This window comes from Pungitius pungitius, chromosome 8 (genome assembly GCF_949316345.1).
Source record: "Pungitius pungitius chromosome 8, fPunPun2.1, whole genome shotgun sequence".
Taxonomy (NCBI): Eukaryota; Metazoa; Chordata; class Actinopteri; order Perciformes; family Gasterosteidae; genus Pungitius; species Pungitius pungitius.
The window spans coordinates 6,748,069-6,764,264 of NC_084907.1; the positions used below are offsets into that span (position 1 = coordinate 6,748,069).

The window sequence follows — 16,196 nt, forward strand, 5'->3', positions numbered from 1 at the left end:
GAACGACTGAACACTAAATTAACTTATTTAAATAACCTGACATTTTCTGTCTTTTTTTTTTTAGATCTGTTCTTTAACGGAATTGTGTTTACATAGGAGAGGGAAACTCATCCTTCGCCTTTCAAATACTGATGGCTGCAGAAATATTGCTACCTAATCATCAAACTTCGGGGGGTGAGGTGTAGTAGTCGTGCGAGCAGTTCGGCTGGCCAGTGGGACAGGGTAGTAGTCAGTCTGCTGGTGCGAGTGGCCCGAATACACAAACTTATTTGATCTTGTGTCAGTGCTGAAAAGTTGTGCGAGGGAAGGTAAAATGACTCATTAAGTCATAAAACTGATGAATGTAACTTTTTTTGTGAAGTTTTAGGAACAGATAGAATGTCAACACTTGTCAAAAGAAGAGCTGCATCTTTATGGGCACTGATTCCTGAAGAGAGCTAATTATAGCTGATCAGAAACACCTGTGACCCTGCAGGATGGCTATATGTAACCAGCCACGTGGATCACATTGCATTGTCTGTTGGTGACTGAAGTTATGGGAGTGTTTTGGGCCTTGCTTGTGTCTGTGCTGACGGTCTGGCTTACCAAAGGTATTTCTACTTGTTCTTTTGCCCATTTTTATTCATTAAGTCTACATTGGGGTATAGTGAATGTAAGGGTGACGAAAAAGCCTTTGATTACATGCAACTGCTCTATCCATAGGCTCTGGTTTGCCGGTTGGTGGCACAAATGAAATGAGTGGTAATGGGCCGCAGAGGAAACTGAGAGGTAAGAATATTTGGTGACTACATATTCTATTGGCTTCTACTTGACACTGACTTAATATTTTTTTTCCGCTAGATCTGTCTCCCAATGACCCCTCCATAAAGCAGGCACTTGCACTTCACCATTCACATAACTCTGTGTTGCTGCGATCAAAAGGAGGTGAGACTGTTCTGCTTAAGCCTTTTGGATTTATGTTCGTAGTGTATGTCTGTTTGTTGGTCCATTGCTTTCGTTAAAATAATGTCTTCAGTCAAACTAGGCGACGCGGGCACCCTCGGCGGCAGCAATGGAACTTTGGGCGACGCGGGCACCCTCGGCGGCAGCAATGGAACTTTGGGCGACGCGGGCACCCTCGCCGGCAGCAATGGAACTTTGGGCGACGCGGGCACCCTCGCCGGCAGCAATGGAACTTTGGGCGACGCGGGCACCCTCGCCGGCAGCAATGGAACTTTGGGCGACGCGGGCACCCTCGCCGGCAGCAATGGAACTTTGGGCGACTGGGGCACCCTCGCCGGCAGCAATGGAACTTTGGGCGACGCGGGCACCCTCGCCGGCAGCAATGGAACTTTGGGCGACGTGGGCACCCTCGGCGGCAGCAATGGAACTTTGGGCGACGCGGGCACCCTTAACTTGGGCACGCTTGGCCCTGCAGGCACCCTTAACTTGGGCACGCTTGGCCCTGCAGGCACCCTTAACTTGGGCACCCTTGGCCCAGCAGGCACCCTCAGTGCAGGCACCCTTAACTTAGGCCCTGCAGGCACCCTTAACTTGGGCCCTGCAGGCACCATAAGCGCAGGCACCCTTAATTTAGGCCCTGCAGGCACCATAAGCGCAGGCACCCTTAACTTAGGCACCCTTGGCCCCGCAGCCACCGTTGGCCCAGCAAGCACCCCAGCAGGCCCGCCAAGCGCCACCGATGGCCCGCCAAGCGCCACCGATGGCCCCGCAGCCATAACCGATGGCCCGCCAAGCGCCACCGTTGACCCCGCAGCCACAGATGGGCCGGAAAGCGCCACCGTTGACCCCGCAAGCACCCCAGCAGGCCCGCCAAGCGCCACCGATGGCCCGCCAAGCGCCACCGTTGACCCCGCAGCCACCGATGGCCCAGCAAGCGCCACCGTTGGCCCCGCAAGCACCCCAGCAGGCCCGCCAAGCGCCACCGATGGCCCCACAGCCATCACCGATGGCCCCACAGCCATCACCGATGGCCCCACAGCCATAACCGATGGCCCAGCAAGCGCCACCGTTGGCCCCGCAAGCACCCCAGCAGGCCCGCCAAGCGCCACCGATGGCCCCACAGCCATAACCGATGGCCCGCCAAGCGCCACCGTTGACCCCGCAGCCACCGATGGCCCAGCAAGCGCCCCCGCTGGCCCGGCAAGCACCCCCGCAGCGACCGCTGGCCCGGCAAGCACCCCCGCAGCGACCGCTGGCCCGGCAAGCGTCCCCGCAGCCACGGCAAGCGCCCCCGCAGCGACCGCTGGCCCGGCAAGCGCCCCCGCAGGCACCCTCGGCCGCGCCGGCACCATCAACGCAGGCACCCTCGGCCGCGCCGGCACCATCAACGCGGGCACCCTCGGCCGCGCCGGCACCATCAACGCAGGCACCCTCGGCCGCGCCGGCACCATCAACGCGGGCACCCTCGGCCGCGCCGGCACCATCAACGCAGGCACCCTCGGCCGCGCCGGCACCATCAACGCAGGCACCCTCGGCCGCGCCGGCACCATCAACGCAGGCACCCTCGGCCGCGCCGGCACCATCAACGCAGGCACCCTCGGCCGCGCCGGCACCATCAACGCAGGCACCCTCGGCCGCGCCGGCACCATCAACGCAGGCACCCTCGGATCATAAGATATTTTTGCTTGTACCTCCTTATTCTCAGATTCAAATAAAACTTTTCCACCCCCAATTTTTGCTGTCATTTCTGTTGGGTTTGTGCAAAATTGTATATTTAACATTGATCCGTGGAAACCTGTCAGTCAAGCAGACTCCAGGGTTGACGTTGAATTGAGTGTCATTGAGACTGTAGCGCAGGAAAGGAGCTTGGCATATCCCAGGAAATCCCCACGCGGTCTATGCCTATAGGGGTGCAATAAGCTTCCCTGAGCTGGCTCTAAATTAAGTTATCAAAGCCGTTAAGGCACTGTGTGGAAGCTGGTTTCAGATTAGGAGCTTGCACACTGGTTCCCATCCTACCTTCAGACTTCACGTAGGCTGCATTCAGAGTGTTACTGTCTAGTAGGGTAGGATGGTACTGAAAACTCCTTAAGCAACCACTCTCCCTGACCATTTTGCACCCTGTAGTCAATGGATTTTACATGTTGGTTTTACCTAGAGCCAGTATGGTAACTCACGTACACAAATATACCAGAAAGTTATCTAGCCAAGTTTAACCCGTTTTTTTTTTAAATGCTGGAAAAATTTTCAAATATACTTTAAAAACCTTGTAAAGTATTATGCTTGTGTATGATTATTGTAAGAAGGCATGTCACTACAATTATACAGTGCCATAAGGAGATTACAACACAAGTGTTAAACTATTGCCATCGTTGAAAGTGTTGACCCACAAATCACTGAAACAAAACTGACGTTACCAATCCGTCTGACCCAAAAAGCATGGAACTGGTTACTTCTGCTACGGCACTGAATGTGACACATACTAAAACACATTCTTTTAATTTCCACATGCCACAAAATGTCTTTCTCCCACCGACCTTGCTTTCTTGTCTACAACGGGAATATCTCCCGGGCCAGACAAAGGCACATAATTACCGAAAGCAGTAAACCCTGTGGCAGTGACAAATGTCGTTTTTACTAAGCAGGAGACATGTTCTCCCATCAGAACTAAATACCTCCTATTTATCCTGGCGAAGGAGAGAATAGAGCAAAAGGGAAATGGAAGGCATGGAGTGAGAAAGTCAGTGATCAAGACAGAGAAAGGGGGAAGTAAGCCGTGGGCTGTGGAAACATAGCGAGACGTTCCATGACAACCAAGCAGGAGGATTCTGAACCATTTTGTCCTATGTTCCCATTGGGAAAAGCGCAGTCAGAAGGTGCAGCTGCGTAATGACCTATAGCTTATTTCTCACGCGGTGATGAATGGCGCACAAAATTCTGTGAAGCTCAACTGAATTGAAACGGATGTAATTCAGACACACTGAAAGACACTTTCATTGAACATCAGTCAAAGGCACGGTTATGGATGTCCAATAAAATAATTTACAAACGTATTTTTAAGATAAATGGTTTTATCTCAAATGTTTGTAGAGATGTAACATTTTGCTTATCACATGCTGTAACGGCTCACTAGCCTGCCATATTATAATATTTGTGTTTTTTACAGATCACCCACAGGTCATTGATTTGTGAAGGTTTTCCAAATAAGACAAAAAGGCTTCTTTTTATGTGTTGTAATGGTGCTCCTGCAATCACAGTGGCTCTTTCTCTTGTCTTCCATCAATTTCAGAAGCCCAGAATTTATTTTGTAGGTCTGGCTGGTTCAATGTCAGTATATTCTTGAGGGAGGAGAAGGTTCATTCCCATTTCTCCTGTTCACCCAGCCTCTTCCTAGTAGCAACCACAGTCGTTGGAAATAGTTTCCTCTCATATGTGGGATGTCTGGGTGTCCTATTGTGTGTCCTGTTCCCCTGGCTTTATTCTTTTCAATATTTCCAGCAGAATACACTGCGCATGCCCTGTGACTTTGGGTGATATCGTCTAAAAAGCTGACAGCTACTGTATGTATCAAACATTGAGGAGCCACCGCTAGAAAAACAACATTTGGACAATGTCAACCCTCCTAAACAATTTTCATCTTTACTACAGAAACACATCTTTTGTCATCTCTGTGTCACTGTGTCACAGTTTGGCTCTCGGTGGACTGAGGCATAACGGAAGAGGAGATGGGGCCGATGGGTATTTGAAGAGAAAGCCCTCATAGCATTCAGTCGTCAGCATTTACTACATTTTCATAGTGCAGTGGGCACCAGGGGGCTGTAATCCATGGTCCTTTTCATAAAGTTAGTGAATGCTTTGAGTGGCGCTAGTAGAAAAGCACAAGGCCCAGCAGCGATGGGAGCTGATGATCCATGATGCCTTTTATACTATGCTAGTCTGCATCACCGTGCCTTCTTCTCGCCCACATCTGCTCTAGCTGCATATGCTGAGGGGGAAAACTATGTACACTGCACTCCATGAATACAGAGAACCTGTCCAAGAAGCATCAGCTTAAAGACCCTCAACGCTCTTTGTCTTTCTCTTTGTGTTATGGTAACAGTGCACTAATGCATGGTCGCTTTAAATGATAAGGCACATTACTTTCAGTGTCAACACCGACAACTGTGATTTGTCACATCTGTAGAATGTGGAGAATTGCATTGTGGGATTGTTAGCAGAAACTACTATATGTAATAGTGTAAACATTTCTAGTTTTTGTCATGTCTAGTCATTTTTGAGGACAGGGTATAATGGGTACATTTGCACGCTATTGTACGTCCTTTAGGATTGTTATGTCGAGTTGCTTCAGCCTTCTCTTTCTATTCTTCACACGCCACAGTCTCCATCACAAAGTACACAAAAACTAAATTCCTTTTTTCCCTGTTCTTGCCCATATGTAGAATTAAGATTTAGTTTGATAGGAGTTCTTTGTGCTGCGTTTGGCTTAATGTAACTAAAGTTTGTATTAGGCAAGGATTCCCTTATTGTCTAATCCAACATGATTTGAGTTTGGTAGAATTGTTAGTTGATATTTGCTTCATTTCTAAGGGTTTATAAAGGCTGCAAAGCCCAAATATCCTCAATTGACCTAACTCTGGAGAAATGTTGATGCTGGTAACACTCACAGCAAGGTTGATGATATGATACATTAAATACAAAGGTTTCTTTGCATCAAAATGTGCAACAGCAAACATCAGTTTCTTCAAAAATGATTTGATCTTGCTGGAGGAAAAATCAATTAAAAGCCTGCTTTATTCCAACAAAACACATCAGTGAACCACAGTCTTTTTGACTCAATAGCTTTGGCCCCATGGGGGGAAAAGCGTCGGATAATTGTGAAATCTCATTTCAAAGTTCTATCATAATTGACAATTAAATGATCTAATATACACTGCGCAGATTTAATCATAAATCAGTAAACATGGCGCCTGAGGCTCATTCAGATGGTAGCACTGTTCATTTTAATGATCTCAAGCTGCATTGACTCATTACACTTATTATTGGTTTCGGGCTGCTGGGTCTTTCAGCCTCACGGGTTGTTTGGTTTTGGTCAGCAGCAGAAACTATTGAAGGTGGGATCTAATATACATGAAGACATGGGGTTGGTTTGTCATATATTGTTATGTTGTGTACATATTTCACTAATAACTAGTCACTATTTGGCGAGTTCATTCTCAAATGTCTATTCTCAATGCACTTCATTAGCTGTCTGCCATTCACTTGCTTACTGTACATCACTACCAATACCCAAAGATGTCACCTCGTCCCCGAGAAAAAAGGAATGACATGAAGAATGTAAAAATATCTCCAGAAGATTATTTATTTGAGAAAAACTCAAATAATTACAAAATGGAGAAACAGATGATTCCAATGCCATCAGCGTTACATCTGGACCAATAATTCACTTAGTAGGAGCTTTTTACTGCTCTAATGAATTGTTATTGTCTGTGTTTGTACCAATATAATTCCAGCCCCCTCCACTATATTTAGACCCAACAGAGAAGAGAAATGGTTATTTTGACCGTCTGGCTGAATTTAAATATATTTTGGTGCAATTTTGCTAATGGTCACACTGCGGTTTGTCAGAAGCATTTGTTTTTTTCCTGTCATTTATGAAGAGAAGCTGAAATTGTACATAGTAAGTAGACACAGTTAGTAAGTGAAATAGTACCCTGTATTTCTTTGGAGCATACCTAAGTTTAGATGTTACATAATTTTTGCCAATCCCATGCTCACAATAAGAGAATAATGAATAGTGCAGGTTTATACACCAGTACATTAAAGAGATACATTACATTTATTTTGTGAAAAATTGTTCAACTGGTTCCCAAGTAGGTTCTGCTTGAATGTCAGATTATTTGGGTTGTTGAGTGACCCATTCTAAAGTACTCATTAAATTGGGTCAATTACACCTCCAGAAAGGTCATCACTCCAATCCCCCCTAACGGCTCACTCATCCATACTCATCCGGACCCTAAGACATAGTAATATAGGTCATTTATTGCATACATGTATTCTGATTAATATCTATCAGAATGTCAGCATTAGAAAACTGGAGCCACTGATTCTTCTGCCCTCAAACGAGCGTCTGATATTTGTTAATCTACTACGTGTCTGTCTGTGCTACTGCATGGAGTCTCCATGAACGGATTCTGTCTCTGGTGGACTAGAGGATCCAGACTAGCCTGACCGCATGTGACTCACTCATGGCGAGAGAGAGAGAGAGAGGATGGAGAATATGACCCTGAGTGTCCCCTCCATCCATAACTCACTATTCATCCATCCATTCTTAATGGGATACTCTAACCTGGCTGTTTAACACACATTAACATCAGAGCTCCCCTCAGCTGGAAGTCTGTCTTTGGAACCTTTTGAATTTATTTGCTTGGTTGGAGAGAAATATATATGTTAATATATTTATACATAACATGCTACTTTTTTTATTTAAAACAAATGGATAAAAGCTTAGGTGTGATATGAATTAAACAACATTTGTATAAATGCACAATTTCTCATGGAGGACACAGTAACTCATACATAAATACAGGAGTAACTCAGTTACAAACATTGTAAAATGAATTCATGCCTTGGAAGCTTATTGTCAAACACATGGTGGACAAAGGAAAAGAGAAATTAGAAGACTTACGATAAGAGATGAGGTTAAACAAAATTTGTGTTATTACTGTTATATTGATATATTATTATATACTGTTATACGGTTCAATCTTCACATACAATACATGCTACTTTTTACGCTAAAACATGTAGTATACCCTTAAATGTTAAAAGTTCTGAGTTATTAACATCAACTTATAGAAAAATAGAGCCTGTTGCAAGTAATGAAACAAGTTCACTGCTTTATTTAAATCTATTGATGATGAAAATACATTTACGGAGGGCAACATGAAGTGAAGTGCTACTTGACATGGGGTTCATAATCTGTAACAGTGGTAGAGTAGTTATTGAGAAAGCGGCTCCCTGCTGTTAAGCTGTTCTGCTTGACGGACATAATGATGTTAGTTTTACATTAACTTGATAACATTCTCTCCCAGACTCACGACCAAAAATGCTTCCATCAGGAAAGATTGTGATGAGACTAATTCTTTTATATTATTTTGTTACGGATGATGACAGTGTCTGTACACAATGTATAGCAGCATGAATGTGTGCACCAATTTCTAGGCAATCCATCAAAAATCCATTGTAAAATTTAAATTGGATGGATCATGTTACTTCTATTTATGTGTTTCTAGGTGGGTAAATGGGACTACATCTTCAATCTACAACAAGTTAACGATGTAACTTTAGCTAGATGGGGATGAATGTCCTTGGCTTCAATTCATAACCGATATAACAAATATGCTTGCAGAACACCACTTCCAAAAAAACATTCTGTAGCCAGATATCCAGATAAATGTTTATCTCCTGATCTTCAAGCATGCTTTCCCCTGCGTCTGCATGCTCCTCTGCTTCTTCTTCTGCTAAATGTTGCTAAAGAACTTCACAACTTGGGGACAGAATGAATATTCATTGAATTTCTTTTTGTGGCTTCACTTCTGGAAAGCTTTGGCAAGTATATGTGGTAACCACTTTTTTTATGTTTCAGTCTGGAATAAAGTGACTGACTGACCAACCAACCAAATATGTCTCTATTTACATACAGCCATGTCTTTTGAATTGAGATGTTGCCAATGCTGTTTTTGTCTGCATTGCCTTTTCAGCTCCTGTTTGATTCATTTGAGGCTCTGGCTTCTACCACCCATGGGTACAGATACTAGAGTGTATTCACGGTTGAGCTAAAACCAGCAATTAATCTGTCACTTCCAAAACAAGTCCTTTGTGTATTGAAAGGGCCAGCGGCCCACCACAAAACACCCACAGTCCACACACACACACACACAAATCCCTGCATTTCACAGTGAGTTACCTTCCATAGGCTCAGCACTTGGTGATGTGTGTTATTGTTCCAGAGAGGCACAGGGGGTGATTCCCCAACTGCATGGCGTCCTTTGGTTTGTAGCTCCTCTCAGGCTCAGTGATTAATAGTTTACTCTCATAAGGGTTAGGAAGCTCACAGCGTTATAATTACATCATATGAATAGATTGGCAACATTTTTTTAAGGAAGGAAAAATAGTTGTTTGTGTAGGAATACTGAGCATGTGGGTAGCAGAACAATCATGCAACTGGCAATTTGTCGCATTGACTTCATAGGGAGTAAATAATCTAATTTTTGATCATTTAAGCTCCTCAGTCATCATTATCATTTGTGATTTGTCAAAATAAAAACTTCAGTCGTTTTAAAATGTATCTTCATAATTAGGAAATTGTTTTCTGATTTTATATAAATTCATTACTTGAAATGTTTTAATATCAAGGATCAAATTCACATGGGTCGGTGTTAAAAGTGTTATTTTTTATTTATTGATTGATTTGTATCTGACTTCAATTTCTATTGTACAGCAATATAAACTGGTGCAATTAAAGTTTAGCCCCCACCCCAAAAAACGTGATTATTTGGTATTAGGATTTACTCAACAAATGCACTAAAGGAGTAAAAGGCTCAAACTATATAATGTACCCACACATATAGGAGCTGGTGACTAGAATTACAATCATCAGCCAAGTCAGATTCTTGTGTCAAATATTGCGTCAGCTAAGAAATGTGCTGAACCACTTTCCTGAAATGTCAGCCTGGTTAGTCAGAGTAAAAAAAAGCAGGCATACACTCCCAAACATAATACCAAAGGTTTTCAATCATGTGCCATTGAGGCTGAAGAGTCTGCTGGTTTCCGTTCCAGCCAACACTGGAGCAGCTGATTTCCCTGATTACAGTTTCAAACTGAGGCACGCCGCCATTCCGCTTTCAGCATGTGCATTTTGTAGCATTGTTGAATATATTTCTTATGTAGATACTCTTAATTGACACTAAGAAAAAATGAAATCAATGAAAGAAAAGCAGAATAAACATGTATTTGTTTGTTGCATGTTGCATGCCATATGTCTCAATACATGTTCAAAGATCAAACAATGGTTCCATTGATTGATGATTGAATATTTATCTGCTTCATAACGGAAAAATGAAAAGCTGAACCATTAAACAATCCCCTGAGTGTGTCTTTTACTCAAAATCCAATGGTTGTTGAAACAGTTGTGTGAAATCTAAGATAAATTAACAATTTGAAGTTGTAACAAAGAGGGTAACGTGTGTGTGTGTGTGTGTGTGTGTGTGTGTGTGTGTGTGTGTGTGTGTGTGTGTGTGTGTGTGTGTGTGTGTGTGTGTATGTGTGTGCGCGTGTGTGTGTGATGTTCTGAGGCTTCCCAAGTAACATGCTCAGGACACAACACAAACATGGTCTCAGACACTTTGTTAATCAATCCATTCGCCTTGACATCCACACCCTCACATTCCAGAGTGGTGAACTTTACTCCAAGTTCTTTTAAATCTTTATACTCCATCTAGTAGTTTGAGGCTACGCTGACCAACAAACTATTTTAAAGTAGTGAGGTCAGAACATAATTACACACTCTGACTTGCTAGACTGCTGTCACTTCTGGTCTTGTTTCATTTAAATTAAGTGTGCCTGCAGAAAGAACATCTCATTGTCCCTTCCCTAAAAAATAAAAACCTGTGTTGTGCATGTCAGCCACTGACGCATCCCCTATGAGAGACTCTCCCTGAAGCAAAGTTGTTTGACGAAGCCAAACCCTAAAACTTAATAAACATCAACATGGATGTCAATATGTGTGACACAGGTTTTTATTGCAACACTGACTGAAGGCCTTTCGTGGCAGTTTTGGATTTAGATGCTTTACCAAAATACCTCACTGTAAGAATTATCCATCGCAAGTACAATTCCTGAATTCAAAATCATATCTAAGTGCTCTGATTTAAATACATAAGGATTTAAAAGTGCACATTATGCAACAGACAGGCACTTGTTATCTTTGTGTAATACTACACAACGTGCTGTTGACATATCAACCTGTGCCGAGCACTTAAATGTTGCAGCTTGTCAAGTTGGAGATAATTTAAACTTCACACAAATCTAAATCCTTCCCTTTGTCATTCTTCTCAATATCAGGACGGAAAATATTAAACTACTTGAGGCATTGTCTTCGATGATCTCCAATCGGTCATCCTCTTGCAGTCTGTCAAAAAGATGAACAGTACATTTAAGGTATGCAGAGCGTTATGCTGGATTTCACAGGGTTATAGTTGTTATTGTGGAATAAAGACATGAAAGGTAATAATTGATCGTTTCCTGCTTTTTTCTCAGTCAGGGTTTGAGCTCAAACTGACGCACAACAAAACACTATAAATCAAGCTGTCACTCAGATTGCACAGTAAGGATCACTGACTCTGAAAGTGTGACAGGAGGACAGAGCGTGTGTTCGTAAGGGAAAGATTCATACGCGTATATTTGACAAAAAAATGGGTCATGTGATATATTTGGAATATATATATATATATTCACATGTGTGTGTGAGTGTGTGTGTAGGTAACCATATGTTTTAAGCCAAGGTGGTTTAGGATAGAAATGTGTTGACATTATCCTCACGTCCTTACAACTTTTAATGAATCCAATGTTCTAAAACACTAAAAGGCAGTGATTGGACGGGCAAAACCTTCCTGCTTGCGTGCATTCTTTTCATGCATTAATTGAGCATCAGTCTTTTTTCAAGCTGCTAGCTTAAAAGCAGTCAGCATTAAAAATAGCCATGTTTGTTGTTTACGTCCATGACCATTCATTTATTCATAATGAGTTCTTTAGGGGGCAGGTACGGCAGGCTACGTTTATTGGAAAAGAGTTAAAAAACCAAACCTGTTTTATTTTTTCCTTCCATTTCCTTCCCTCCCTTCGAACATATTATAGTAATGAATTGGCTCAAATGATGAGAAGGAACTGTAGTGAGAAGCCTTTTCCTTGTCTCCATTAGCAGGTCCTGTGTTTCCAGAGAGGCATTAAAGGGAGAGGAGCAAGAGAACGCAGGGGGGGAAGGCACGCTGTAAGCTTCAAGCTGCACACAGAGATAAAGACCAGACATGGTGTGTGTGTGTGTGTGTGCGTGCGTGCGTGCGTGCGTGCGTGCGTGCGTGTGTGTGTGTGTGTGTGTGTGTGTGTGTGTGTGTGTGTGTGTGTGTGTGTGTGTGTGTGAGGGATTAGGCTAACTTTGACTGGCTATGTTCCATTGTGACAGCAACTCGTAAGAAGCTGCACACTGCCACATGACGGACAGAGCTTGAAATTGCACAGATAATGTCTGCCTCTCTCTCTTTTGCTCCCCCTCTCTCTCCTCTCCCTTTCTCTGTAGTGCCTGAGTTTTTAGCCCCAGGACGCTCAAGCTTTAAAAATTTGAGCGACTTAAAAAACATGCAGAATGGACACCGAAGGTTATTGAACCGTACAACTGCCATTATATACATCTGATTCTGAAATCAAGTGTGAAAGTGTAAGACAGAGAGCATGCATGGCAGAAGAGAAACCATCATGGGATATTATGTTCTTTAAATATGCTACGGATCTTGAAGAAGCAAAATCTGACAAATTTCCTTGAGCGACATTAAGTAAAAGCTGAAATGAGGTTGCTTTTAGACCAAAATGCCAAATAAACAATGTTCTTCTTTTCTGCATGTTCTCTTTTCGCAAAACATTACTCCAAGAGTTTTCTGCTGTGCTTTAGTTGAAATGACATAAGCTTGTTTCCCTGATCAGTTTTTTACGTTGGACTATAAACCATCTGCTAAGACCTGCCATGCCTGATCCTCCTCATTACCTTCATTACTAAATTAAATCAGCAGTGACACACCCTGTAAACATTTTACACTGTAACCATGCGGCTGGTAGAGGGAACTGCGTACTGATGGTTCTTCGCCATTATTCCACTCATACTCATCCCTAAAATGGGGTGTGTGGGGGGGCTGAATGTATTGGTTTAAAGTAGGTACCAATAGACAAATAGAACATTTTGTGAACTTTAATATGTATCAAAAGTAATTTATGCCAATAATTATAGAGTATATTCAAAATGTGGCAGTTAACATGCTAAGATTGTTGAACTTTGTCTAAAAAATCTCCAATGATTTAAAAAACACTAGTCAACCTAAAACATTTTTTTTATGCTTTACTTTTAATAATAATTAATTATTCACCAACCAACATGAAATAAAACTCTTCCAAATTTCTGTTGTATATGTCACTTTAACTTAAGCTTTTTCTTTTTGATGTTATGGTTACATGGTTATGTATTTGTTGAAAGAATTCAATAATGATCCGACGTATTACTAAATGAACGTACAAATTAAGTTTAGAAGTGCAGATCTATTTGAAATAAGATCATTTTCATGCAGTAGAAGCTACTAAGTATAGGTTGCATTCCACTTTTCTTAAATGTCGCTTTAAAATGTATCACAGTGCCATCATGCCAGAGGCAACATCAGATGCTCATCACATGTGGCTTTATCGGTTGTGTATCGTGCAGCGTACTACTGAGCTCAGAACTGGAAAACCTTTGCTTGCGCCATGGCATGACTTAAAAGTTGTCAGCAGGCAATTGCCATCAGCACCAGCGAATAAAGGAGGTGCTCTGCTTGATGTGGACATCCGCACAATAGTAAAAATGACACTGAAGAAAGTGTTATTGGGGCTGGGTCCAAGGCGCATGTTATAGGCAGGGATGGGCGAAAAAATAATATACCCCCAAAATAAAACTGGTGCCAAAAATGTAAAATGGAATGTTTTTTTAGAAACTTCTGGATTTAGTTTCACCATTTCATACAAAGCATTCTGGTTTGGGCTTGTACACAAAGATGATAAACCCCACAATCAGGAAGAAGAGTCACAGTCACAGGCTTTCAATCCCCCCTCTCCCTATAGCTAGCCAGTCTGAGTAAATGTTATTTTATTTAAACCACATTTACAATACGTATTATGGCCAGTCATGGACATATTATCCGTTAACGTAGTGGACATTACTGTATTTATGTTGACAATCCATTTCTACCTGAAAGTCTAGCTTAATCCCTGAACTTTATTTGTGGAGATATTTAAATTACTCATTGTAATTCAGCTCCTCTAAGAGTCTTCTTAACATGGAACATTGTGAAGTATCCATTTTACCCCTAAACCCGTAGAGAAATGACACCAAAAGTTGAGGCAATGGTTTTTATTTAGGTATAAGCAGGAACAGCTTAAGACAAACTAACGCAATGCACCACCGCCCAAGGTGCCGTTGATGGTGCCGTCGTCACCCAGGGTGCCATTCCTCCCGCCGTCTCCAAGGATGCCGTCGGCGCCCAACGTTCCGTTGCACCAGTAGTCGCTCAGGGGGCTTGCATGGCCCAGGGTTCCGTTGCTCCAGTCGTCGCCAAACGTGCCATCGATGGTGCCGTCGTTGCCAAACGTGCAGTCGTCGCCAAACGTGCCATTGCTCCCACCGTCGCCAAGGGTGCCTGCATCACTAAGGGTGCCATTGATGGTGCCGTCGTCGCCCAACGTGCCATTGCTCCCCCCGTCGCCATGGGTGCCTGCATCACCAAGGGTGCCGTTGATGGTGCCGTCGTCGCCCAAAGTTCCGTTCCGCCAGTAGTCGCTCAGGGTGCCTGCATCACCTAGGGTTCTATTGCTCCAGTCATCACTCAGGGTGCCGTCGTCACCCAGGGTGCCATTGATGGTGCCGTCGTCTTCCACTCCATATGTTTCCAGTTGGACTGAAGGACAAAGAAATTACGTTAACAAAATATAAGTACCAACAACCAGACAATGACTCAAAGTACTGAACCATATACTGACATCAAGAACCCAAGCAATACACAAACATGAATCCAATAGGGTCAAGCGTTCTCACCTCCGTTTGACCACAGCAACAGAGTTGTGTGAATGGTGAAGCGGAAGTGACTTCTTAATGGAGGGGTCATTAGGAGACAGATCTAGAGTAAAAAAATTAAAAAATAAGTCAGTGTCAAGTAGATGCCAATAGAATATGTAGTCACCAAATATTCTTACCTCTCGTTGTCCCCTGCGGCCCATTACCACTCATTTCATTTATGCCACCAACCGGCAACCCAGAACCTATGAATAGAGCATTGCATGCAATCAGAGGCTTCTTCATCACCCTTACATTTACTATACTCCAATGCAGATTTATTGATAAGAACTTTCCAAAAAACAAATGGAAATACATTGGGTAAGCCAGACAGTCAGCACAGAAACAAGCAAGGCCCAAAATTCTCCCATTACTTCGGTCACCAACAGGAAATACAATCTGATCCATGTGGCTGGTTACATATGGCCATCCTGCAGGTGTCACAGGTGTTTCTGATCAGTTATAATTGATTCTCTCTTCAGGAATCAGTGCCAGTTGCAGCACTTCTTTTGATAGATGTTTGTCAAACTGTATGATTATTAAACCCAAATATTGTTGCATAGAAATGTTGCATTTACCAGTTTTATGACTTAAAGAACAAGAAATTTGTTAAACTTAAAGCTCATAAAGCTTTTGCAATTTCAACATAATATATCATACAAGGATAGAAGGAAGTAAGATGGCATCAGTGTATAGTTCTTCCTAATATAATAAAATCCAGTCTGTCATTCAAATAAGACTGAAAATGATTACTTTACAAACAGCAATACAGCAAAATAGGGGTTCTTCTTTATGACGACAGACAATGAATTTCATTTGTGTTTCCTCCACTTCATTGTCAAATTAGCACCACCTTTTGAAAGAAAGACAGACATGTAGAGCAAATGGGAAGAGAGCAGATTACATAAGTCAATCACCTCACATGCCTGACTATGTGACTGCAAAATGCCCAAGAAACGGAAAAATGGAGGGAGGCAGTGAGAGGAGAGGTGGGGGAAGCGGAGTAAATTGGAGGAAATTATGTGGAAGGGGGGAGAGAAGAGGGATTTGTGGGAGGGATGGCGTGAGCAAGAAGGAGAGAGGAGGAGGCCGATGAGAGGTTTATAAAAAGGAAAGTGAAGATGATGTAGAGGGCGTTTGAATCGGGCCTCTCGAAGACGAAAAAAATGGCACTGAAGAGGGTTCTGGTATAAAGGCCGTCAAAAGCCCTAATCAGATCCAGTACGGCTTGAAAAATGCTGACAGGCATACAAGATGTTGAAATCAAGTAAACGTGAATGCAGAATTTTTTTCAAATTTCTGGCTGACGCAAAGTGTCAGAGAATATGTTTTGTTATCATTTCAAAATAAT

General features: G+C 42.8%; 3 protein-coding genes across 3 annotated transcripts; 2 read left to right on the top strand and 1 right to left on the bottom strand.

Annotated features, from left to right (window-relative positions):
* Window positions 1-513: 513 nt before the first annotated feature.
* LOC119229410 (collagen alpha-2(I) chain-like) lies at window positions 514-2,071 on the top strand. The gene is made up of 5 exons (XM_062563899.1): window positions 514-590; window positions 703-768; window positions 841-924; window positions 1,016-2,010; window positions 2,066-2,071. The coding sequence occupies exons 1-5, from the start codon at window positions 536-538 to the stop codon at window positions 2,069-2,071; spliced, it is 1,206 nt and encodes a 401-aa protein (XP_062419883.1). The 5' UTR covers window positions 514-535.
* LOC134132268 (nematocyst expressed protein 3-like) lies at window positions 1,993-4,649 on the top strand. The gene is made up of 2 exons (XM_062563900.1): window positions 1,993-2,696; window positions 4,630-4,649. Exons 1-2 carry the CDS (start codon window positions 2,075-2,077, stop codon window positions 4,647-4,649), a joined length of 642 nt encoding a protein of 213 aa, XP_062419884.1. The 5' UTR covers window positions 1,993-2,074.
* A 9,491-nt stretch (window positions 4,650-14,140) lies between these two features.
* On the bottom strand, window positions 14,141-15,232 carry LOC119230170 (uncharacterized PE-PGRS family protein PE_PGRS20-like). The gene is made up of 4 exons (XM_037491211.1): window positions 15,162-15,232; window positions 14,986-15,051; window positions 14,828-14,909; window positions 14,141-14,690 (listed from the first exon to the last, which is right to left on the bottom strand). The coding sequence occupies exons 2-4, from the start codon at window positions 15,007-15,009 to the stop codon at window positions 14,182-14,184; spliced, it is 615 nt and encodes a 204-aa protein (XP_037347108.1). The 5' UTR covers window positions 15,010-15,051; window positions 15,162-15,232; the 3' UTR covers window positions 14,141-14,181.
* Window positions 15,233-16,196: the final 964 nt, after the last annotated feature.

What these genes read in the sequence shown, in the direction of transcription:
- LOC119229410 (XM_062563899.1), top strand. Translation starts at nt 536, where the DNA reads ATGGGAGTGTTTTGGGCCTTGCTTGTGTCTGTGCTGACGGTCTGGCTT. An exon ending in GACGGTCTGGCTTACCAAAG is followed by an intron (nt 591 to 702) that starts GTATTTCTACTT and finishes CTCTATCCATAG; the next exon opens with GCTCTGGTTTGCCGGTTGGT. An exon ending in GTTGCTGCGATCAAAAGGAG is followed by an intron (nt 925 to 1,015) that starts GTGAGACTGTTC and finishes TAATGTCTTCAG; the next exon opens with TCAAACTAGGCGACGCGGGC.
- LOC134132268 (XM_062563900.1), top strand. Translation starts at nt 2,075, where the DNA reads ATGGCCCGCCAAGCGCCACCGTTGACCCCGCAGCCACCGATGGCCCAG. An exon ending in TTTGCTGTCATTTCTGTTGG is followed by an intron (nt 2,697 to 4,629) that starts GTTTGTGCAAAA and finishes ACTGTGTCACAG; the next exon opens with TTTGGCTCTCGGTGGACTGA.
- LOC119230170 (XM_037491211.1), bottom strand. Translation starts at nt 15,009, where the DNA reads ATGGGCCGCAGGGGACAACGAGAG. An exon ending in GCCGCAGGGGACAACGAGAG is followed by an intron (nt 14,910 to 14,985) that starts GTAAGAATATTT and finishes TTTTTACTCTAG; the next exon opens with ATCTGTCTCCTAATGACCCC. An exon ending in GTTGCTGTGGTCAAACGGAG is followed by an intron (nt 14,691 to 14,827) that starts GTGAGAACGCTT and finishes TTTGTCCTTCAG; the next exon opens with TCCAACTGGAAACATATGGA.